Source organism: Protopterus annectens, chromosome 3.part0, assembly GCF_019279795.1.
Source record: "Protopterus annectens isolate FY-2018-M chromosome 3.part0, PAN1.0, whole genome shotgun sequence".
Classification (NCBI taxonomy): Eukaryota; Metazoa; Chordata; order Ceratodontiformes; family Protopteridae; genus Protopterus; species Protopterus annectens.
Window position 1 is genome coordinate 786,846,051 of NC_056731.1, and position 25,302 is coordinate 786,871,352.

The 25,302-nt window shown below is 43.5% G+C and overlaps 1 protein-coding gene across 7 annotated transcripts in view; it reads right to left on the minus strand.

Annotated features, from left to right (window-relative positions):
* BRD9 (bromodomain containing 9) overlaps positions 1–25,302 on the minus strand; it is a 748,767-nt gene that overhangs the window by 222,827 nt on the left and 500,638 nt on the right. For all 7 annotated transcript variants that reach the window (XM_044065138.1, XM_044065137.1, XM_044065136.1 and 4 more), the window contains 2 exons: positions 17,185–17,317; positions 1,437–1,548 (listed from right to left, as the gene is read on the minus strand). In XM_044065138.1, the coding sequence (XP_043921073.1) occupies positions 1,437–1,548; positions 17,185–17,317 (245 nt within the window). The remainder of the gene's footprint in view (positions 1–1,436; positions 1,549–17,184; positions 17,318–25,302) is intronic.

Sequence of the window (25,302 nt, forward strand, 5' to 3'; positions counted from 1 at the left end):
TCTGGAGGAGAAGCAGAAGGACAGGAGTCCTCTGCCTCCGAATCTGAATAGGAAGGGAAATCCTGAATTTCTTCAGCTGAGGAATCACAGTAGTCTGAGGAATGATCCATTCCCTCTAAATCTGCCTCCACCCTAGGCCTCTTCTCCGGGGGGGGGGGGGGGGGGCATAGAACCCCTGATCAAAGTAATCAAGTCCTCTGCCATTTTCAACATATGCTTTTTAGGAACAGGGGCTGGAGAGCTAGAACCATGACCAGGGCCAACCAGACCAGGTTTGGCCTTAGCATGGCCTTTAGCCACAGAAGTAGAAGGCCTAATAACCTTTTGTAAAGATGGAACTACAGATACCTGAGAAGCACCCTCAGCCTGGCCTAACTCCTGAGAGGCCAACTCCTGCAAAAGTAAAGGTTCCCCCTGGGATTCAGCCGAACCCTCGGCAGGATCCACAGATTCAACCGGCGGCTCCGTAGAACCGGCGTCCGCAATGGACGACTCATCCGGTTTAGACCTCAAAGATTTATCCTTACGCTTTTTAGCGGGCGTCGGAGGATCCGACGGCATGTTATAGTTACACCGTTTACCAAAAACAAGCCTGGCACATCAACCGGAGGCTCCGCAGAACCGGCGTCCGCAACGGACGACTCATCCGGTTTAGACCTCAAAGATTTATCCTTACGCTTTTTAGCGGTAGCGGGCGTCGGAGGATCCGACGGCATGTTACTGTTACACCGTTTACCGAAAACAAGCCTGGCACAGTCTAATCTTCGTTTAATGGTGCGCATATTAAATCTAGCACAAAAGCGACACCCGACCACGTCGTGCTCAGGCCCCAAGCAAGGAATACAGAAAGAATGATAATCCCTATGAGGTATCTGTTTCCCACAAGAAATGCAATTATTAACTTTTTCTGACATCTGGATAACTGAGGCAAGAAAAGACAAAAATCTCCCCAACGGGGTACTTAGCCCAACTTGGTCTTCGGTCTGAAACTCGGTAAATGAAAATTTCAGAACGCTTAACGGCACTTGCAAACGCTGCTTCTGCTTCGGACCACGTGGCAAGAAAGACTGAGGATATGGCGTCGGTCATGCGCTTAAGTACTACTGCGTACTGACGTCAGCTCTAGGCGACAATGACCGACGCCAGCCTAGCCCTTTGGTATTCGGGCTGACCGAGGACAGCGGACTACCCACAGGTCATGACTGCAGCAATGTGAGACGAAGAACATCCACTGTTTGCACCCAGCTGGTTTAATAATAAAAAAAATTATAATAACAATAATAATAAAAAAAAATGCAACAGTTGTATGTATTCTGCATATGGTCAGTCTGCAGTACCTCACTACTCTAATATGTTCTACTAGAAAAATAATAAATATAAGAAAATGTGCACTGAAATGGGAATATTTTTTCACACTCAATTTTCCTGTCAAATACCTGTTTTATCTGTCGGATGGATTTTGAATGGTCACCAGCAGTGATCTGATCAAGCAAGTCATCTACTCTCTTCTGAGTATATGTTCCACAGTTTTTGACAAACTCTAGTAAACTAAGAAAGCAGAAAACAAAATGCATGTGCGATGAAAAACTCACCCCCTCAAAAATTACAAAAATGTAACAGCAAGTAACATCACAATTACTGTATTTAATAAAGTGAAGTATTACAACTCTGTTGGACTACTATAATCAGTTTATATCACAGTATATACACACACACACATATATATATATATATATATATATATATATACATATATATATATATATACACATATATATTCACACACACATATATATAAAATGACTGCATGTCATCAGAAAGCAAGAATTTTTTTTTTTTTTTTTGGCTGCTGTTTTTTTTTCTTTAGCATTTACTGTGTTATTCTTTGGATTCTTGCTGTGTGTACATTCTATTGTAAATTTGCATTTGCAGTGTTCTTACTATATATTCTTGCTGTGTGTACATTCTTTTGTATTCTTCTCATATATTGTATTGGTTGTACTGCCTTTGGAGCTTTTCTCCCCGGGCCTCCACTGAAAATGGGTTCTTCTTGGCCCAGTGGACTTCCCCGGTAATCAAACTGAAATAAATAAAAAAATAAATAAAAGAATTGTATACTACTACCTATAATTCATGACAGCTCAGCAAAAGTTCTTAAGATCCATCGTCTTCCTTACTTTTGTTTGGACTTCTACTGTTGCTGTCAACCATTCCACTACTTAAAGCTGGTTTCTGAAAAGGGACCTAAACCCGGTCATTTTCTCGCTTTGCATATTTTATTTCTTTTATATCAGTTTTTACTTGCATTAATTTGTTGTGAAAGTCAACCTGGGTATAATTCACTATCAGCAGAGGTCCGGGAAGGAAGTCCTGAATTTATCTATAAGCCTATGACAGATTCATGACATTTGTCATTGTTTACAAAACAAATGCTGTTTACACGATCACACACACACACACAGCTTATTAAAGTAAAAGTATTTTGTTCATGGATGATGAGAGTACCAAGTAAACTAAAGGCGTAACAGAATACATGCAATTTTTCCATTACATACAGTACACACAGGATATGTAACTGTTAGGCACAGGGGTGCAGAAAGAAAACAGTGATTTCATTTCATGGACCTTGACTACAGTAAGAAGGAAAAGTACTGTAATGCATATCTAGTATGGTATAAGCAGTGAGTTACAACAGGAAATGCATGTTGCTAATCCAAGGAAAACATGGGTACAGTTAAACTGGCACAGTGTTAACTGCAGTTACATTTTCAGATGGAAGCTACTGCCCAAGTGGTGATCTAAGCGCTGTGGTAGTGGAGATGACTTTAATGGACTGTGGAATTTGCTGCAGATTTCTAAGAAGTCAGCTGAGAAATGTTGGTCACCATCTCTATTACGGGAGAGCAGGTGTGCTGGGAACACTTTATTGGTTGGTTTTAGTGAGGAGGAGAGGCTCTATCACTGCACGAGTGTTTAGAGTGAGGTCATTTGTCTGGAAGTTGGTGGACTGAGTGGGCATTTTTTTTCTATATGCTTTTTGCCTCCATGTCTGACAACCATTAAGTATCCCCCCTATTAGCAGTGACCCTCCTGGATCTACCATACTGTATACTTCCAGCATGTAGGCAAGAGCCTACCAGAGGTGGCCATCACCCAGGCAGCCATACTGGTGGGTTTGTGACCTTGCCAGCATCTCAGCAATGACGGCATTTCTTTTGAAGCTGTAAACCCAGACACTGATGGCTAACATGAACACTCATCACTGCGGAGTGTCCCACACCCACTCCTTGCATGTATGTATGTGTTTCCTACACACATGATCACAAAGTTGAATGGAAGCTACTTCTCCTTCCTCACATGATGGGCAAGCCATCATCAACCTCCCTCACCCAAATCTTTCAAGTACATGAAATGTTATTTGAAACTGGTCTGTAGTCAGGATTTCCCTCACTATCTTACAGATCCAGGCAAATTTTTAAAGTAGAGAATGATACCTAGAAATCGAATTCTAACCTGTTGTTTGAGCTCAGTGAGATGCAGCCATGTGTTCTTTGTAAATGACCAGATGCAAAACAGGAGATGCTGTGGTACACCTGTTCAAAAACCAGTGGGGTGTGGAAGCAGCTAGTCAAGACAAAATACATCAAATTAAAAGCTACATTGTGACACAGTTTGTGTGAATCTAGGTGTTCTATTTTACTTGTTTTTAGTGAAGCCTGGAGAATGAAAATGGTCAGGTGTGGTATGAAGAACCTTCTTATTCACGGTGGTGCAGCGGTTAGCGTTGTCGCCTCACAGCAAGAGGTTCTCCTGTTCGATTCTCGGCTGGACCGCCTTCTGTGTGGAGTTTGCATGTCCTCCCCGCAGTCGAGTGACGTTAAGGACATGCAGGTAGGTGCAAGTGTGAGTGGGCGTGCCTTCGTTGAAAGTTGGGCGTCGGGCTGGCAACTCGGCACCGTATATATACACTGCCAATCATGAGCAGACCGGAGTTCCACTGTGGCGACCCCTAACCAGGAAAAGCCGAAAGTTTTTTTTTTTTTTAGGATGAAAAACTTTGGTGAAGAGCTAGAAGTGAAGCTTAATACCTAATAATCTGAATGTAAGGACCATCTCCAGATGGACCTTCTCATTATCTATTATTGTTAGTGTTGTAATCTCTGGGCTGCCTCATATATGGTAGAACAGCATGACTTTGGTCTTTGAGTTCAGTCTGAGTTTAATTTTTTCAAGAACTGTATGTTGTCAAAGGCTGTCTGAACTGATATTTGTATTAAGCAGAAGGCATGGGAAAGAAAGGTACAAGGTGGGACCATCAGCAAAATGAAGACTTTCTACTGGTTGACTGGTTTAAGGGACTGAGCTGACAAACATGGTAAACAGTAAGGGTTAAAGGAAGGAATCTTGGGCACACCTGATTTCATCTTTTGGTTTGGTGATGTACTGATTAGCTTATGTGACAACTTGGATCCTATTCCTCAAACAACGTTTGAGCTAATCTAACAGAGAAAGTGACAGATTAAAATATGAGATGCACTGGCCATGAAGAATGCCTTCAACAGGTCAAGGAAAATGGATTTTTACAAAATTTTACTGCTTTTTTGGTGGGGGTTATTAGTTAAGACTAAAAAAACTGTTTCGGTATGATGGTCTGTCTGAAACTATACTGTGCAGAGGACACTAGGTTGTCATTGTTTTAGGAGCCAAGAGACTGCTTTTTTCACAAAATTTTGAGTGCATAGTGAGTAGCTGGAAAAAGAAGTTATGTCTTACAAGAACGTTCCATCTGTGTTGTTGATCTGTCATTCATCACTGATGGGTTTGGTTCCGAGCCCTTAGAACTGAGTTGGCGCAATACAAAGCTCGCGCTAGCCAAAAACTTTCGAGCTAAGCTTCTACCCACAATGCCCTTCTCCCTGTTACCTCAGATCGAGTTTGCCCATGTTATATAAGTAAAGCAGAGGCCATTTCTGCACAAATGCCCTAAGACACCATTTGGACCCAAAGTATCCCCCAGGAGCCTTTGGCGGGGGAACAAGGGTGGGATGTGATGAATGAAAGAAGATCAACAACACAGATGGAATGTTATGGCAAGACAAATTCTTTACCTGATGTTGTTAATCTTCTTTCCATTCATCACTGATGGGACAGAATCCCTAGCTACCTTGAGATCGTTGGGTGGCTCATATGGAAGAACGCTCCAGAGAACCATTGAGCCGAAGCCAGCTCTCTCTCTCTGGAGACCACATCCAATTTGTAATGACTGATAAAAGTGTGGGGTTTAGCCCAAATGGCTGCTGCGAAAATGTCATCCATAGAAGCCCTGGAATGGAAGGCTACAGAAGCTGCTATAAATCTGGTGGAATGGGCTTTAATATTCTGTGGCATATGTTCTTTTGTAAATGAATATGTGAAACGTATGCAGTCCCTTAGCCATTTTGATAAAGTGACCTTGGAGACAGAATTTCCCATTCTAGGCCCAGAAAAGGAAGGTAAAAGAAAAGTTGATCAGTCTTACGTACTGCTTTGGTCCTGTCTAGCTAAAATCTCAATTGCCTGCGTACATCCAAGGAATGTAGGCAGTATTCTCCTTTATTAGAGAAGTCTGGGAAAAATACTGGTAGGCCAATAGACTGATTTATGGAAAAGTCATAGTCATGGAAAACTTTGGGGAGAAAAGATGGGTTCATCCGGAGTGATACTCTGTCCTTGTGAAACATTAAATATGGTCTTTTGGTGCACAATGTCTGCAACTCCGAAATTCCTCTGGCTGACATAACTGGCTACCAAGAAGAGAGATTTCCAAGACAAGAGAATTTGAGGTCACATTTCACTGCGGGTTCAAAGGGGGGGTTGAGTTAAAGACTGGAGAACTAACGTGAGGTTCCATGGCTCTATAGGTTGTCTGATTGGAGGGCTAATATGAGAAACTCCTTTGAACAAAGTTTTACATAAATGGAGGGATATGAGAGGAGTACGATCCAGCCCATTATGGTAATTTCATATTGCCGCCAGATGTACTCGTATGATAGAGGCTGTGGCTCCCTCTTCAAAAAACTTAGATAGATATTATAAGACCGCTGTGACTGGAGCAGAGTACGGATCTAGCATATTTTCCTTTGACCAAATACAAAACCTTTTCTATTTGTCTTGCTACAGTCTTGTGGTGGATGGTTTATGAGAGGCCAGAATAATGTCAAGAACAGGTGAGGTGAGATCATCCTGCCTGGCAACTAATGGAAATGGAGAAACCAAGCTGTCAGCTTGAGACTGGACAGATTCGGGTGACTCAACCCTTGGGGGTGAGAAATAAGGTCTGGAAGAGGGTCCAGAATCCACAGTGGACATAACAGATGAGGCAGAAGGAAGGGGAACCAAACTTGTCGAGGCCAAAAGGGGGTTAAGAGGATCACTTTGCATTTCAACCGAATAACTTTCTTCATGAGTTATGGAATCAGAGGAATGGGGGGATAGGCATAATGGAGTCTCGTGAGCCAATCATGAACAAGAGCGTCCTTCAGAGACTCCCCTTTTGGGAGGGATAGGGCAAAAAATAGTAGCTGCATTTATTGTTTGATGGGGAGGCGAAGAGGTCGCAGCAAGGCTGGCCCCAATGACTGAAAATTTCTACCACTACTCGGGATTGAGAGACCACTCATGGGTCAAGAGAATACATCTGCTCAACTTGTCTGCAATCACATTAGAGCTCCCCACGATATGCACTGCTATCAGAAAGCAGTTGGAAGTTATCGTCCACTGCCAAATTCTCATGAACTCTCAACACAGTTGGTAGGACTTGGTTCCTCCTTGCATGTTGATATACCAGACTACTGGCATATTGTCTGACTGAATTGCAATCGTTCCAGAAGGAAGAACCGGTAGGAATGCTTGAAACACTAACAGAGCCGCTCTCAATTTTAGAATGTTGATATGCAGGTTGGCCTCCGACGTGGACCATGCACCTCAGACTGTCTTTCCCTGGAAATTGTCCCCCCGCTCCCAATCAGGGAAGCATCCGCGGTCACAATGGCCTTGGGCTGAGGGGGTTGGAATGGGCGGCTCCAAAGTTCTGTGTCTGGCCTCATCCACCAAAGAAGGTCCTGCTTGCAATAGTTGGTTATCCGAATCTGAAAACATAGAGCGTGATGGTTCAGGAACCACTGAGAGAGCAGAAGCCACTGTAGAATTCTCACGTGCAGTTTTACAAGAGGCAGTATTGGAATGGAAGCTGCCATGGATCCTAGGACCTGAAGAACCTCTCTCGCTGAGACTCTGTTTTGACACAGTATCATCCGGAGCTGAAGCCTCAATCTCTGAAGTGTGTGAGCTGGGAGTGACACCAGACAGGTCGAAGACTGCTCCAATGAATTCTATCTGCTGGGCCACAGTAAGGTTGGATTTCTCCCAGTGCACAGTTATCCCCAAAATTTCTGTCAGAGAAAGGGTGTATTGTAGGGCTATTATCAGAAGATGCTTGGTGGGGGCGGTAAGAAGCCAATCGTCCAAATATGCAAATACCCAGAATCCTTGCAGTCTCAGGTGAGCTGTAACCACTGCCATGCACTTTGTGAATACTCTGGGGGCTGTAGAGAGACCAAACAGCAGGGCACGAAACTGGCAACGATTGGCTCCTAGCCGGAAATGAAGTAGACTCCTGGCGCATTTTTCCATTTTGATATGGTAATACGTGTCCTGGAGATCTACTGAACACATCCAATTGCCCTCCCTTAGAAAAGGGAGAACGGACTTAACTGTGACCATCTGGAATTTGGTTTGGGCAACAGACTTGTTCAAACTGCTGCGATCCAGAATGGGTCTCCATTCCCCTGTCTTTTTTGGCACCAAAAAGAATCTTGAGTAACATCTGGATCCGCACTGTTCTGGTGGGACTAGTTGGATGACTCTTTTCGACACAGCTTTTTTATTTCTGAAGCTGCTTCTTCCCTCTGACAGGGTGGAATGTCAGAGAGTTTTGTTGGAAGTTTGGGATAATTAATGAAGGGAATGGTGTAACCTCCGGTAATGATATTCTGCACCCAACGATCGTTGGTAGAGTGCCAGGCAGTTTGATGCAGACAGAAAAGACCCCCGCCTGCTTCCAGATGAAAGCAATTGGGCCGCTCTTCAGAAGCACTGATAAGGCTGCCCAGAGAAGGAGATTCTGTGGCCCTGGTTACGTGGACCCTCCCCCAGCCTCGATAGGGGCGTCTTCCAGAATTGTTACCCCCTCGGCCCCTTGGGGTATCGTTACCACATGTGGCACGGAAAGGGCCCTAAGATTTTTTGTGCCACATCTTCCCACTCCTCTGGTTCCTGGAGAAGGAACGTTGATAACTGGAAAAAACGTAGACTTATGTCAGACAGGGTCTTACCATCCTGCTCACCCCAGGCCAGAGTGTCCTTTACCTTGGAGGCAAACAGGGAAGATGCTTCAATGGGAGCATTCAGAAAGGAAGACTTGACAGGATCTGCTAGGTCACAAATGCGCATCCAGGCATGAGGTCTCACAATTATGCCTGAACCCTCAGCTCTAGCCGCTCTTTCGGTTGTGCGTGAAAGCAACCTCATGAACGAGCTGGAGCTAGATTCCAGGGTTGCGAGCTGCGAGGCAGCTTTGTCCCTTACCGCGTCAGACACCTGTCCTGCGAGTGTTCCAGACAATTCGGATATCAAGTCTCTTTGGAGCCTCACAAAATGTGCCAAGTAGTTTAGAGACCATATGCAAAGGTCGCTGATGCAAAGACTTGCTTCCCTAATCTGTCCATGGCCCGGGACTCTCTGTTGGGTGGGTGGACATTAGGAGACTCTTCAGCTAGATCCTTTTTCGTGGCAACCACCACCACCATAGAATCGACTGGTAAACCTCTGGACCAATGTGGGTGTTCCAAGGGTGGAGAAAGTATCTTGAAGGGTCTCCGACGGATCGCCTCAACAGAATCAGGGTTCTTCCAGGCACGCTGCACCATGAGCTGAACCAGCTCATCTGCAGGCGGGGTCACCCAAGAGGTAGATAGTTGGGCACGGAAAGCCTGCAGGAACACGGACTCCTCAGAAGAAGAATTAGCGGGCTTCCACTCACCCCTCTTTTTCAGCATTTCTAGGACATCTCTGAAGGAGACATCAGGTGGTGACCCTGGGGACCCTTCACTGTCATTGAAATCCGTGTCCTCTGTTAGAGACTCCTCAAGGGAGTCTACGTGCTTCCTCTTGCATGATTTCTTCTGCGGGGGCTCCTCAATGGGGGCTTCTGAGGAGGACTCGGTAGAGTGGGTACCCTGTACAGGGAGCTCCTGTGGCTTCCCTGCCCACAGTCCCGGGGAGGTGGCCTGTGGCAGCTGTAGCTCAGGGAGTAAAATCTGGGGTTCTGACAGCGGAATGTTTCCAGAAGCAAGCACCCTCTCCATCTCACGGAAAGCAGGTCCACCCAAAGAGGGATGGGAGGCCGGAACCGAGAAGGACAACCTCGGAACTGGGGTCACACCCCACTCCGCCGAACCCGCTCCCAAGGATGGAGCCTCAAAGCAGGATCGGTGCAGACAAAGCTCCCGGCACCGAAGAAACACTTGGAACCGTGCCCCGAACTGAAGAGCCTGTAGCCCAATCACAGAGTTGAGGAAGGACTGGTTCAACAGGAAACGAGGACCAAAGGGACGGTCCCGGAGCCACAGTGAGGTCCACTACCAGTGCCGAGATGGGGGGGGGGGTTCTGAAAAGAATGGCGGAGCAGGCGGCTTTGGAACTGGAATGGTCAAAGGAGAATAGGATGGAGTCCGTGGAGAAGTCAACCCAAGTCCTTTAGGAGGATGGGTCCTGGAAAGCATGGGCATCCCCCCTGGTTGCCAACAGCTGATCCACAAGACACACCACATCAAGTGCTGAAAGGTTCCTTGTGGATCTAAGGGATACTCCCGATGTGGAGTCAGGTCGATCCAGAAACGAGCTATACACTTGGCCTAGAAACGGGTCTATGGACGGAGAGTAATGGGTCGGTGGTGTGGAATCTACCAGCACCGATGTCTCAAGTTTAGAGACAGGAAGCAGTGGGGTCAAATCCATTCCTGTTGGATTAGTAAAAGAGCTCAGTGCAGAAGGGACACTCGGAGTTGATACGGGAGGTACAATCGTCATTGTAGAGATAGGCACTGAAGGCGTGCACTGTGCTGAATGGCACCTGATGGCGAAGTCTATAGTCTGTGCCGGAGACGGTACTGGAGCCGAAGATGGCGCCGATACAGTAACAGTCGTAGCACTTGGAGCAGACGAGGTCGGTGCCGATGAGGCAGATTTATGCTCCAAATTAAGTTTTTGCACTTTAGGTTTCACAGACTTACCCTGGTCAGACGAGGGTGAAGAGGGAAGCAAGTGGGGCCTTTTCTTATCTTTCCTAGGAGGGGTTGAGACCTCCGTTGCAGAATGGGCCTCGGAAAAGGGCGACTTAAGTAGGCCCTTCAGTATTAACTTATTTTTGCACTTGTTCAGAGTGCACTGACTGAAACTTTGACAAATCACACAGGGAGGTTGCAATGAAAGATGGGGCATCCCTAAGCAGTAGACACAATCACCGTGAGAGTCACTATTCGGAAGTTTACCATTACATGAAGTACAATGCTTGAAACCCAATGTACCCTTATCAGACATCATGAAAAAGTTAAACACAACTATCAAAATCCTCAGAGAAAAATGTAAATTCTACTCTATGTCTAAATCTATCTAAATACACATACTATCTAGCCAAAAGGTCAAAAAACATGCAACTAGAAAGAAAAAGGGGAAGGACAGAAAAAATACCAGCGATGGTATTCAAGGAATACCACAAGGGTAAAGAGAGAAGGCTGTACCACCAATGGTACTTAAAAGATTACCAAACGGGTAAAAGTGAAGAGACTGTATATGTAACTGTAAATATAAAGATTAATGAAAATAAGTCACAAACGACAAGTTAATAGCCAAATTCTTCCACAAAATATCAAAATGTTTCCACTTAGCTGAGAGCTTGACTGAAACGTGGCTTTACAGCTATGTGGCAAACGAGATCTGAGGTAACAGGGAGAAGGGCATTGTGGGTAGAAGCTTAGCTCAAAAGTTTTTGGCTGGTGCAAACTTGGTATTAGGCCGACTTGGTTCTGAGGACTCGGAACCGAACCCATAAGTGAAAAATGGAAAGAAGATTAACAACATCAGATCATAGTTTTCCTTCACAGATTCGTTGACTATGACGGATATAAAATATGCAATTATATCAGCGATGAGCCGAAGATAATATGAGGGAATTTTATCAAAGGGCAGGGATGGCATCTTGAGCTTTTTGAGCAACTTGTGCATCAACAATGATGGCAGAGAATTTAGGGGTAGGAAATTATGGGCAACACTGTGTGAAAGCAATAAAAGAAAGTTAAGTTTTTACTATAATGTTAAATTTGTGTTGTCCACTTCTGTCCTTCCACATTGGATGGTTAGTTTTTGCTGCTCTACTTTTTGTGGTACGATTTGCTGCATTTGGCTGATGCACACAGTGTGTGTATTTATTGCCTTTGGGGCTGCCCACTTGAAAGAGCAGTGCACATCTGTACCACTTTCGGTTCCCAGGCTACCACTGAGTGCAGAGATTAACTGATGCTGAAGGGACTTCTCCCTGCTCCTGCAGGAGGTTTGCCCCAAGCTAAATCTGCTACTTCTGAAGCACTCCCGCCAAGAAAACATCACACATGCCAATAGGGGATAAAGCCACAAACAGACCTAAAAAAAAGCTAAGGAATCCAGACTTAGTGCCAACCAACCAAAACCACTGGATCAGATGCCTGTTCTGGAACCTACTGTGGTCAGATCCCATACTCCTCCGCTCCCAGAACCAAGTTTTTTTCTAGAGCCCATTTCACATATGATTCATTCTTCTTCTTCCTTATGGTCACACTGGATGACCAGCTAAATGCAGCAACTTCAGCCACAAAAAAGCAGATGCAGTAACAAAAAAAAAAAAAAAAAAAAAAAAAAAAAAAATTCCGTTGAGGAAAGTACAGTTGTGTACGCTTACCATAAATGTAGATGTTAGAGTGTATTCACTGTTGCAGTCATTACACTTGGGTTAGTCGGCCTGAATTCCAAAGTCTAGGTCCGGCGTCGGTTGCTGTCACCTGTTCCCTGACGTCAGTGCGCCAGGGGTATAAAAGATGCAACCGACACCATCTTCTTTCATTTTTCTTGCCTCAGATGTCAGGTGCCCCCCAAAAGGGTAGGCTAAAAATATGCCAATAAAACATGCATGCACCAAAATATATAATTCCTTCATCTACAAGCAAATACACCACATAGGTTGTATAGATTAGAGAAGTGTAGATAAATTCCAGCAAAGAGATGGGGGATGGTGGGTGGGTAACCTGGACTGCAACAGTGAATACACTTGAACATCTACATTTATGGTAAGTGTACACAACTGCACTATGTTCTTCGTGTTTCACTGTTGCAGTCATTACACTTGGGTTGAATCCCAAAGCTATGGTTGGGAGGCTGGAGCTAAATAGCATTAGGAGCGACTATGAGGCCCTGCAAAACTGCAGTGGCAAAGCCTGCCCTGGATTTAGAGTAGAGTGGTAAATGACAGTGCTTTGTAAAGGTGTGCACTGAACTCCAGGTTGCAGCCTCTAAAATGTCTTTCATTGGTACTCCCCTGAGAAAGGCTGCTGTTCTGGTAGAATGTGGCCTAATGCCCTTAGGCACTGGCTTGCCATGTTGTTAATAGCAGAAACGAATGCAGTGGCCTATCCATTTTGAAATAGTCTGCTTTGAGATCGCCTTTCCTTGTGATCCTGCAGCATATGCCACTAGCAGTGGCTCAGTCTTTCTGAAAGCTTTGGTTCTGTTCAAGTAGAAACACAGTTGTCTGTGTATGTCCAAAGAATGCAGAAGTCTCTCCCTCTTATTCTGTGGGTTTGGATAAAAGGTAGGCAGATGAATAGTTTGGTTAAGGGCCACACTGGACACTACCTTAGGCATAAATGTCGGGTTTGTCCTCAGAGAAACCCTGTCTAGATAAAAAATGATAAAAGGTTCCACAGCCATGAGTGCCTGTAGCTCTGAGACTCGTCTTGCAGAGGTTATTGCTAGGAGAAGAGCTGTTTTCCAAGATAAAAACTTTATATCAGCTGTAGCGGCTGGCTCAAAAGGGGACAGAATGAGTTTTTCCAAAACATAATTGAGGTCCCATGTAGGTATTGGTGATTTCCTTGGAGGCCTTAAGTTTTTGGCTCCTCTGAGGTACTGCCTTATCAAAGGATGAGAAAAGATTGGTGGCTCTGTAGTGTAATGAGTCGAAATGGCAGAGGCATGAATTTTAATTGATGAAAAGGATAGGCCTTTGTCCAGCATCTCAGTTAAGTATTGCAAAATATGAGGAATATTTGGTACTGCTGTGTCAATTCCTTGTGCTTGGTTCCAGGCACAGAATCTCTTCCATTTTCCACCGTAAGATTTTCTAGTACTAGGCCTCCTGGCCTCCAAAATGACATCCATCACCGCTTTAGTGAGAGGTGTGCTTTGTATGACTACATTATCCGCCATGCTGCCAGATTTAAGGTCTTGAGTTGGCTGTGCAGGATCTGACTGTTTTGATGGGACAGTAGGTGAGGTATTTGAGGTAAGGTCCAGGCTGGGCATTGAGACAAGTTCCTCAGGATTGGATACCAGTACTGGCGGGGCTGGTCTAGGGCAATCAGTATCATTTTTGGCTTCTCTTGTCTGACCTTTAGGAGTACCTTGGGGAGGAGAGTCAGTGGAGGAAAGGCATATACTGTTAGGTTTATCCAGCTGAAAGATAGGGCATCCACTTTCCATTCTTGTCTGTGATAAGCTGGTATGCAAGGTTTCCCCAAAAGAGTAATCCTCAGGAGGAGAGGCTGAAGGGATAGATTCTTCAGCATCAGAATCCTCATAGGGAGGAAGAGAGTATTCCTGATCAGAAGAGGAATCTGAAGAAATGGAAACCTGATATGAAGATTCATATTCTGTCTCTTGCCTAGGCCTCTTATCAGGAGGGGGATGGGAACCCCTGATCAAAGTAATTAAGTCTTCGGCCATTTTGAGCATCTGTTTTTTGGGCATGGAGGCCTGACCATGAGGCTGTTGTACTTGGTTCCTTGTCTTTAAAGATGCTTTAGTCTTTGCCTTTGAAACTGGAGTCGCTTTAATGTACAATTGAGTAGGTCTGAAAACACCCTCAGAAGCCGATGCCTGCTCATTGGCTCCGGACCCATCTGAGGGAATAGTTTCCGAAGGTCCAATACGTTGAGCTTCCAGCGGCCTAGGCGACTCCACGTGGGAGTCTGTAGCGGCCTGCGGGTCCAAAGTAGCGGGCGGCAGGGCTGCGAAAGCATCTCACTGAGAGTGGGCGACTGGCTCAGAAGAAGCCTCGTCGTCGGTTTTAGACCTCGGATGCCTGTCCTTTTCTTTTTCTTTGCGTTTCTTGTGAATGACGGTAATCGGCTGGCTATCCAACGGCATTGTGTAATTAAATCTTCTGCCAAAATAGTGAAAAGCAAAATCGTACTGGCGCTTTATAGTGCGCTGGTTAAATCTAGCACAAAACCGACAACAGGCAACGTCGTGGTCAGGGCCTAGGCAAGGAATACAGTAAGAATGAAAATCCTTATGAGGTATTTGCTTCCCACAAGAAGTACAATTATTAACTTTTTCTGACATCGGTCTGGAGCAAGAAAAAGTTTTCCCCAACGGGGTACTTAGCTTTTAATGAAGACTTCGGATCTGAAATTCGAACACGAAAATTTCAGGAGTCGGCCGACTGGCACTTGCGTACTGCTTCTGCTTCGGGCACCGCGCGGCAAGAAAGACTAAAGAAAATGGCGTCAGCTGCATCTTTTATACCCCTGGCGCACTGACGTCAGGGAAGAGGCGACAGCAAACGACGCCGGACCTAGACTTTGGAATTCAGGCCGACTGAGGGTAGCCTGCCAGCAGGATAACACAAGTGTAATGACTGCAACAGTGAAACACGAAGAACATCGGATGGAAGATGTAACATCAGATCATGAGCTTTATAACAATAAGGGGTATAAAAGGCAGAGCATTTTGGTTTTAATGGGGTGCATATTCAGATTGATTTGTTTGATTGTAATATCAGCTGGATGGTCATCTGAGACTTGGATGTTTTTTTTTTGACAGCGGTCAAAAGTGAGCTCACAGGAGTGCCAAAACCTTTTCATAGATAATGTTTAAGACTACTCTGATGGGCAGTAACATACACTATTAGATGCATAGTTGGTTGTATATGGTTTGGAAGGAGGAGCACTTAGTAGCTTCCATGCATAATCCTGTTCTTTCAATATAATGCATGTGGTTACCGTGCACTGCACATAACATATAAATTGACTGTAAACCTTGCAGTATCAGTGGTTTAATTATAATACCATACAATCCTCCTTATTTTCATGAACTTGTGAATGCTTATGATTGCATCTCTGATCATAACCAAGTTGTTATATGCTTGAGGAGCAGATGTCAAGAAATTCAGCTCAAACAAAACTACTCGTTTACAACCAGAGAGAGACACTGTGTTTCAACTCCATATTGCTATTTAACAATAGCTGCTGTTTATAATCTAGAATGAGACTAAAACCATCTTTCGGAGTTGTTTTGCACAACAGAAAAGTACCTTTCTCACCTCAGAAAGGTGCTTAACTACCCTATCTTTTTTACCTGATTTCAGTGTGATCATGGCACTTGCACATACTACACATTTTCATAACAACCAACATAAGCCATCAGAGAACACAACTTAGGTATACAAAGTAATCTCATATTTCATTTTATAAATATAGCATAAAAGTTAATGGACAAAAGCTTGTTCAAGATCATGTTGTCCTCTATGACCAGTAATATTCTGCAGATCACAAAAGCACGTATACTTTTTAACAAACGAGTACACTTATAAGGTAGTGGCAAGACAAAATTCATCACAAATTATACAGTAGAAAAAGCAGTACTCAAAAAGCAGCATGGTGTGTTACTATACCCTACCACTGCCAGGTGCCAAAACATCTGGACTGGCTTGAACTACCTATCTAACCTACAATCAATTACTCATAGCTCAGAAACGTTTATACAAACTAGAAAACTGACAGGCTATAAACAATTCCCTCCAGCTCTACTCTCCAGACGGAGATCTCTGCTTAACCAGTGAATTCTTACTCACTGCCATCAAAAAATAATGCTGCAGGAGACTCTTCACAGTCAAATTATGTAGCAAAACTTTGTAACTCCATTCCTCTAACCTGTAAAAAGAAAAAAACTGACAATCTGAACAGTTCTAATCATGCCCTAAAGCAATACCTACATAATTTCTGGCTATGTTCCTTTGTTGGTTACATTCCTGCTCTCAATCAGGATAACTGCTCTAAATTTACTCTCCACTCACTAAATCTTACTTTACTTTCAGCCTTACCTTCTCCCTTTCTCTCCACAACACCTCCCTCTGCCTTACCTTCTACCTTTCTCTCCACAACACCTCCCTCTTCTCTCAACCTTTTCCCCACAAATACCTCCTTTTTCCTCAATGCCTCACACCTAACTCCCTCTGCACCTAGCCCCCCAATTCACCTCTCCGAATGTTATTTTGCTCACTTCCTTTTCCCTAACCTTCTTTCAATACTCTCTCACCCTCATCTCCCTTTTTCCTGCTAGTTCCTCATATCTACCACTCTAACCTATACCCCCTCCCAAGCCAATGTCACACAGCCCAACCTATGTTTCTTATCACTCAACTGTACCTAACTATATACTTTTGATCACAAAGTATCGGATATTGACCATCTAAATTGGCCTTACTTTTTACTGTACCAAATCTACTACAATTATTTTGCCCACTTAACATGAAACATCAGATTTCACAATTTGTAATACCTGACTATCTGGTGTCTCCTTAAAGGGTGCAGTATGAATTTGTATACATCCCTATGAATCTTGTTGCATTGTACTTGTTTGTAATTTATTTTGTTAATGTGTGCAAGTGGAATTTTTCTCCCTGGGTCTTTGCTGAAAAGGGGTTTTACATACCTTAGTCAGACTTTCCTATTCAAAAAAGGCAATTAATGAATAAATAGTGCTCTAGATATTAAGTCTCCAATTATTTAGTATATAAACTCACACAGCATAAAAGAAAATAGCAAAAAGACCTACCTCAGAGCACACTGCACTCCAGTTTCATCACCATAAGCAGAATACAACAAATCCATCTCATCAGCTTTCAAGTCAGGGAAGACTGTATTATTCTGCAGGGACTGTGCAGTATACGCACTGCTTAAATAAGTAACTGGTGGAAACAAATGCAAACAGAAATCAGAACAAGAGACTTCTAGATCAAAAATAAGTGCTGCTAAGTACTAGGCAGTCTATTGTAATTGTGGGTTCTCTCAGTTGTGGCAAAGTAATTAAACAAAACTAGATAAAGAACATTAAAGCGATCCCTTAGTCATAAATGGAAAGCAACATGGCACCCCATCTCCCCCAAATTCCTATTCTGACTCAAAAACACGTCTGTCACAAAACACACAGCTTAACACAAAACGTTGGAGTTTCCTAGCTACAACTACTAACGTTAGACTGAAAGTACTAAGAAAAGTACAAGCAGCATGTACTTAATGAATATTAATAAAAAAATATATACCTTTCAAAAACGAAAAATAAAAATAAGGAAATTCCAGCAAGGGTCAGAAGGAGAAAGGCAACTTACTCCTAAGGATCAACATCTAAAATTAGAAAGAGGTGGATAAACAGGATGTGCCAAAAGGAGAGATGTTCATTTTAGTTACAGTTCTTTAAACTTATTTGCTGCCAGGTACTACCTTAAATTTCCAGTCAACACAAAGTAACAGCTTTCAAAAGCAGCACTACTGAACTATAAAAGTTCAAACAGCTGCAGATTTGCAGAGTATCTCCTCCAATTCTCTGACTAAGTACAATAAAAATGCAAAAAAAAAAAAAAAAAAAAGTTTGGTTAAGTATGTTCTATATGATATGAACACAGCTCAATAATGGGCTACTGGAGTGGGTATAACCAAATTACATATTCTATGTGCAAGTTTACAATAACCAATCAAACAGTAAGGAAATTCAAATGCCACTTCAAACTTATCACAATTCATATTCAGTGTATTCCTTTAGGTAGGGGGGCCAAGGTGTGTCCTACGCACCCTTTACTTAATGCAATCAACTCATGCCCTTCCAGTGATCCCCACTGAAGAATGTGTGAGTCTGTTCAAATATAAGCTATTTCACAATGGTCTCTCTCAACAGTGCACAACTTCGTTCTGCGAAGACTCTACCTAGAACAAAATGTTTGATACTAGCATGGAATACAGGTAAGCTTTCCCTAACTAACTAAAGTATCACTGCACCTGGATGAGGGTTGGTGCTCACTAGCAGTGTACCCATTTCTGATCCCCAATCAAATCTAATGCTTCCCGGAAATGACTAGTCATGCTCCAACAAGATGGCTGCCTTATCCAGCAGCTCTGAAGGGGGCAACCAAGCAAAATTATATGATCTAATATAATCTAATACAATATACTATAAAATGCACATCTTGACCCTGCTTTAACAGGGCCTCAATGGGGGGGGGGGGTCTTGGTTATGGACATGGACTGCTCAGCAGACAGAACAGGAAGCTCTAAGAGGAGAGCAAAAATGGTATTATTCTTGGAGGAAAAAAAAGTACAGTTGTGTACACTTACCATAAATGTAGATGTGCGAGTGTATTCACTGTTGCAGTAATCACATTTGGGTTATCTGCTTGCAGTAGCCCTCGGTCGGCCTGATTATCAAAGTCTTGGGTCCTGCATCGGTTGCTGTCCCCTCTTCCATGGTGTCAGGTCGTCAGGGGTATAAAACATGCAGCCGATGCCATTACATCAATTTTTCTTGCCCCAGATGTCAGGTGCCCCCCTACTGGGAAGCAATTAAATCTATAAATATACAAGGTTATACCGCCAACAAAAAAGCAAATACACCCAAAAGCTTTTAAGCATAGTAAAGTAGAGTAGAGGTATAGCCCAAAGAAGAAAGAGGGTTGGAGGGAGGGTAACCAGGACTGCAACAGTGAACACACTCTAACATCTACATTTATGGTAAGTGTACACAACTGTACTATGTTCTTCGTGTTTCACTGTTGCAGTCATCACATTTGGGTAGATTCCCAAAGCTAAGGATGGGAGGAGGCATTTAGATAGCATTTTGACAAGCTATAAGGCCCTGCAAGACTGCAGTGGCAAAGCCAGCTCTGGATTTAGAGAAAATTGGCAAATGGTAATGCTTGGTAAAAGTATGTACAGAACTCCAGGTAGCAGCTTCTAGGATGTCCCTGGTATGGACACCTCTGAGAAAGGCTGTAGAGGTAGATGCAGCACTGGTTGAGTGGGGTCTGATCCCCCGTGGGATAGGTTTTCCATGGTGCTTATAACAGAAATGAATGCAATGGCCTATCCATTTGGAAATGGTTTGCTTTGAAATGGCCTTCCCCTCTGCCCCTGCAGCAAATGCCACCAGCAGTTGGTCAGATTTCCTTTGAGGTTTAGTCCTGTCCAAATAGAATCTAAGTTGTCCGTGCATGTTTAAGGAGTGCAGTATTCATTCCCCTTTATTCTGTGGGTTAGGAAAGAAGGTTGTCAAATGAATGTACTGATTAACAGCCACAGTGGATACCACCGTGGGCATGAAGGAGTGATTGGCTCTGAGGGACACCCTGTCCGCATGAAAGATGATGAAAGGCTCCACTGTCATGAGGGTCCTGTAATTCAGATACCCTTCTTGCTGAAGTAATTGCTAAAAGGCAAGCTGTTTTCCAAGAGAGGAATTTTAAATCCACAGTGGCAGATGGCTTGAAAGGAGGAAGGGTGAGCTTTTCCAATACAAAGTTAAGGTCCCAGGCTGGAGTTGGGGCTCTCCTGGGTGGTCACAGATTTTTGGCCCCTCTGAGGAACTGCTTAAGCAGTAGATGAGAGAAGAGGGGAGGTTCTGTGTTATAATGAGCTGAAATGGCTGAGGCGTGAATTTTGATGGAGGAGAAAGACAGGCCCTTGTGAAGCATCTCAGTTAAGTATTGTAAAATCTGAGGTAAATTGGGCACTGCTGTGCTCATCCCTTGAGACTGGTTCCAGGCACAGAATCTTTTCCATTTTTCAGCATAAGATTTTCTAGTACTAGGCCTCCTTGCCTCTAAAATGATATCCATCACTGGTTTACTGAGGGATGGTAAAGGAGAGATTAGGTAATCAGCCAGGCTGCTAGGTTCAGTGTATGAAGCGGAGGGTGCAGAATCTGTTTCTCCTGCTGAGGCAATAGGGTAGGAGTCTGAGGCAGGTGTCATGGGGCCAACAGTGACACTATGCGCAAGAGGGGGTACCAGTGTTGGCGTGGCCCGTCTGGTGCAATCAAAATCATCCTTGGTTTGTCTTGTTTGATCTTTAGTAGTACTTTGGAGACCAGAGGCAGAGGAAAAAAGGCATAAACTGATAGGTTTTTTCAGCTTCTACTTTCCAAGCTTGTTTGTGGGGAGTCTTTGTGGAAAATTTGTCCAACTGATAGTTCTGGGGGAATGCAAAAAGGTCTATATCTGTGCTCCCCCATTTGCTCGTCAACATGTTGAAAGTCCTTGGTTCCAGCTTCAACTCGTGTGGGCCCATGAGGTTTCTGCTTAGTTCGTCTACCAGTGTATTTAGTTTTCCTGGCAGGAATTGAGCTTGTAGATGCACTTGGTAGCTCAGGGCTGTGTTACACAATGCCATGGCTAGTCTGCATAGGGGGTAAGAATGTGTACCCCCTGCTTGTTTATGTACCATATAACAGTGGTGTTGTCCATCTTTACCATTAATTGTCCTGGAAGAATGTGGTCCTTGAAGGCTGTCACAGCATTCTGTACAGCTAACATTTCCTTTTGATTGATATGCAAGTGCATTTGACTTGGGTTCCATTTGCCCCGAATGCACTTCCCTACCAGGTGAGCCCCCCATGCATAATCGGATGCGTCTGTTGTTAGGGTTTCGGCGGCGGGGGGTGGTGTGAATGGTAGTCCCTTGTTTTGGTGGCAGGCCTCTGCCCACCAAAGAAACTCTAGGTGTAGGCAAGGTATGATATGAATCATTGCTTCTAGATCCTGAGAATGTTGACACCATAGGCTTTTTAGATACCACTGTATTTTCCTCAAATGCAGTCTTGCATATGGAATTAGAAGAATGCAGGAGGCCATGAACCCCAAGGCTTACAGTATTTGCCTTGCAGACAGTAGGGTTTTTGTAGCCACTTGTTTGAAGTAGGTTGTCAAATGAATTTGTTTCTCTGGTATGAGGAAAGCCATCTGGAAAGTTGTATTCAAGCTTGCTCCCAAGAATATGATTTGTTGACAGGATACCAGGTGTGATTTCTTTTCGTTTATGTTATACCCAGACAAGTTAGCACCCTTTGTCTTGGCTTTCTGCCTGAATTAAACAATTGTCCAGGTATGGGTATATTTGAATATTTATTTGCCTGCAAAATGCGATGACTGGGGCTAGGCACTTTGTGAATACCCTGGGCTCAGTAGATAAGCCAAAAGGCAGTGCAGAGAACTGGTAGTGATTGTAGCCTGCTTTGAAGCATAGGTATCTTCTGCAAGATTCCCTGATTGGGATGTGCAGGTATGCTTCCTTTAAGTCGAGTGTTACCATCCAGGCATCTTTTCCTAGCATAGGAAGCAATTGGTGAAGAGTCAGCATCTTGAATTTTGGAATCACCAAAAAGGTGTTTAGAGTAGACAGGTCCAGAATAGGACGCCATGAATTGTCTTTTCTGGGTACCAGGAAAAGTCTCGAGTACAAACCTTGTCCTTTTTCCTCTTCTGGTACAGTTTGAATAGCCTTTATGTTTAAAAGAGAGAGTATTTGCTTTTGAGCCTCTGCCCACTGATTTGGGGGTAGATATGGCCAACCTTTTGGCGTTGGTAATGTGTGGAAGTGAAATCTGTATCCTTGGGACACTATATTTAAAACCCATTTGTCCTGGGTAATGAGTTCCCAGTTTTTGGCCTGCAGACCAATCTTTCCCCCTAAAGGAACATTCAGTTGAGAAGTGCTTGGAAGTTTTAAAATCAAATCATTGAGACAGTTTTCCATAGGGGGGACTCTTACTGCTCCCAGATTTGGAAGAGGAAGCCCCCCATTGCTTAGTCTTGTGCGTACCCTGGGACTGAAACCTGGGATTTCTGCTGTGTCTGGGTTTGGATAGAGAAGGTCTGGAAGGAGCTGGAAAAGACCAATTCTTAGAGGGCTAATGTCTACTAAATCTTGGAGGTTGAACTTGTAAGAAATCTTTAGCAGTTATTTAGCTTTATCTTCCATCTTTTTATGAACTTCCTCAGCTTTGTTGCCAAACAGGCAGTCCTGATTTAAGGGAGCATCCAACAGTTTAGCGTTAACATGATCAGGCAAAGATCGTTCCTTAAGCCAATCATGCCTTGTGAGTACATACCCAGTGACAGCAGCCCTGCAAGAGGCCTCTAAAGAATCAAACCCACATTGCAAAGTATGTTTTCCAACCTGTTCAGCAAAATGCATTAAATCCTATAATTCCTTATTTTCAGCACAGTCAAGAATCAACATAATTTTCTGTTTAAGCAATCCAAAAATATGTTGTTGATACCTTAACATATGAAACTGACAATTTAAGGCCCTAATGGCCAAGGTTGCAGAAGTGTAAACCTTCTTACCCCATCTATCCAGCGCCCTGGAGTCTCTATTAGAAGGGGTAGGGTTTTTGGCAGTAGAGGCCTTAATGCTCTCGGGTCCCTGTGAAATAGTCTCTGGATCCGCAATAGGATTTTTAAAAAGGAACTTGTGAGAATCAGGAACCCTGTAATATCTGTCAGATTTTCTGGGAGCAGGAAGCAAAGAATCAGGGGCCAAACTAAATTCCAAAAAGGCATCATCAACAATGTCTAGTACAGGAGGTATAGCTAAAGGCCTATGCTGAGGCAAGAGTAAGAAATCCCTAAGCCTCTTTTTCGAATCAGAAAAATCCAGTCTTTCCCAGTGGAAATGCTCCCTTAAGTGTGTGCAAGGTTTCACCAAAAGAAAAATCCTCTGGAGGGGAAGCTGAGGGAATAGAGTCCTCTGCATCAGAATCCTCATAAGTAGATAAGGGTAAATCAAGATCATCAGAAGAATCAGAAAAAACAGAATCCTGGTCACAAGATTCATAAACAATTTCAGTCCTAGGTCTCTTAGAAGAGGGTGGTTAGCTTCCCCAGATTAAAGTTATAAGATCTTCAGCCATCCTTATCATTTGTTTTTTTTAGGCATAGAGACCTGAGCATGCGACCTGGGCTTCTTCTAGGCATGGTTCGAGGTTTAGATCTTAAAGAAGAAGGAGGCATCGGTTTAATATGCAAGTCTGTAGGCCTGAATACACCCTCAGAAGCCAGTGCCTGCACAGCAGCTCCGGACCATCCAAGGTAGAGACATCCACAGGTTCCACAGTTGAAGCATCTCGCGGCATACCGAACTCTGAATGGGTCTCAGTAGAGGCCTGAAAATCAGAAGTAGCAGGTATCAGGGGCTGAGAAAGTGCATCACTGAGTACCGGCAAACTGGCGACTGGCTTAGGAGAAGCGTCATCAGCAGGTTTGGACCTAGGCGGCCTGCCTCTGTCTTTATCTTTGCGTTTTTTCAGAATGTCGGAAGTCGGATGGCTTACCGAAGACATATCTGGATAATTGAACCGCGTACCAAAATATTTAGAAGAGTAAATATACAGATGACGAATAGTTCATTGTTTAAATAAGGCACAAAACCGACAGAGAGGTACGTTGTGGTCAGGGCCTAAGCAAGGAATACAGTATGAATAAAAACCTTTACGAGGTATTTGCTTTCCACAAGAAATACAATTATTGACTTTTACTGACATCGGTTTAGAGCAAGAAAATGTTTCCCCAACGGGGTACTTAGCTTTAGTTGAAGACTTCGGTTCTGAAACTCGAAAATGAAAATTTCAGGAGTCGGCCGACCGGCACTTGCGAACTGCTTCTGCTTCGGGCACCGCACGGCAAGAAAGACTGATGTAATGGCATCGGCTGCATGCTTTATACCCCTGACTACCTGACGTCATGGAAGATGAGACAACAACCGACGCAGGACTCAAGACTTTGATAATCAGGCCGACTGAGGGCTACTGCAAAAGATAACCCAAATAAGATGACTGCAACAGTGAAACACGAAGAACATCACAAAACAGCTGGAATATAACAAAACAAACTGGACAGACCAGAACAGGGAAACCACAGAAAGCACAGTTAACTAAAATGCATAGAGGACTAGCTATCAATTTGTTTTTAAAAAATCTAGCTTATTAACAAAGAAATTCAGAACCTTAAAATAAGCACAAGAAGGGACAAAATGCATCTTACTGGAACTGAAGTCAATTCCAAACTACCGGAGTACCTAGATACCACAGTATACAAAATGCATAAGGTTGGCAGAAAAATACAGCCAAGGGGTCACCAAAAGAATGGAGAATCAAAATTTCAGCTGGGAAGGCTATAATAAAAACATGGCTTCAAGATCAAAACTGACTGAAAACTCAGTAAGTTTTGTTAAAAGAAGCCATGCAAACACAGAAGAAAGATGCAAGCTTAGAAGTTTGAGCTACTAATCTGTGATAAAATACCCAGAAAATAAGATAAGAAAACAGTTACTCACCTTTGGATGCCCTATGGGGGCATGGAGATTTGTAAACAAAGAAAAAGCAATGTGCAAGCTCAAAGACCTACCAGATACCAAACAAAAGTAGGCCTGCTCTCTGCAAAACGAAACACTGGAGTTTAGATTTCACACCGTTACAGCAACCACATGTGAAGAAGAAAGAAACTAGCAGTTGAGAACAAACCCTGGAGTTGTGCAAGGAAACCTAAACTGTCATGGGGGTGGCATAACAGTTAAAGTGATTACCTCACATTCATGAAGTACAGGGTTTGATTCTTGCTAAGATGAAATTGGCTAAGCTTAAAATGGTCCACAAGGGCAGTTAGCCTAGTAGTTACGTATGAATGTGAGTAATGCTACAAGGATGACAAAGTCAAGGATGAGGTTACTCAAAAAAAAAAAATACCAAAACCTTACGAAAAAAAGTTTATGCAAAAAAGTCAGGAGGTAGTACATAGGAAGGAAAACGGTTAGAAACAGAGACAGAAAAGTCTCGGTAAGAAAAAGAAACACTTCTGTGTAGAGAAAGAAGCTGAAGCAAACAGTTAAGAATGAATAATGGAAAAAGGAC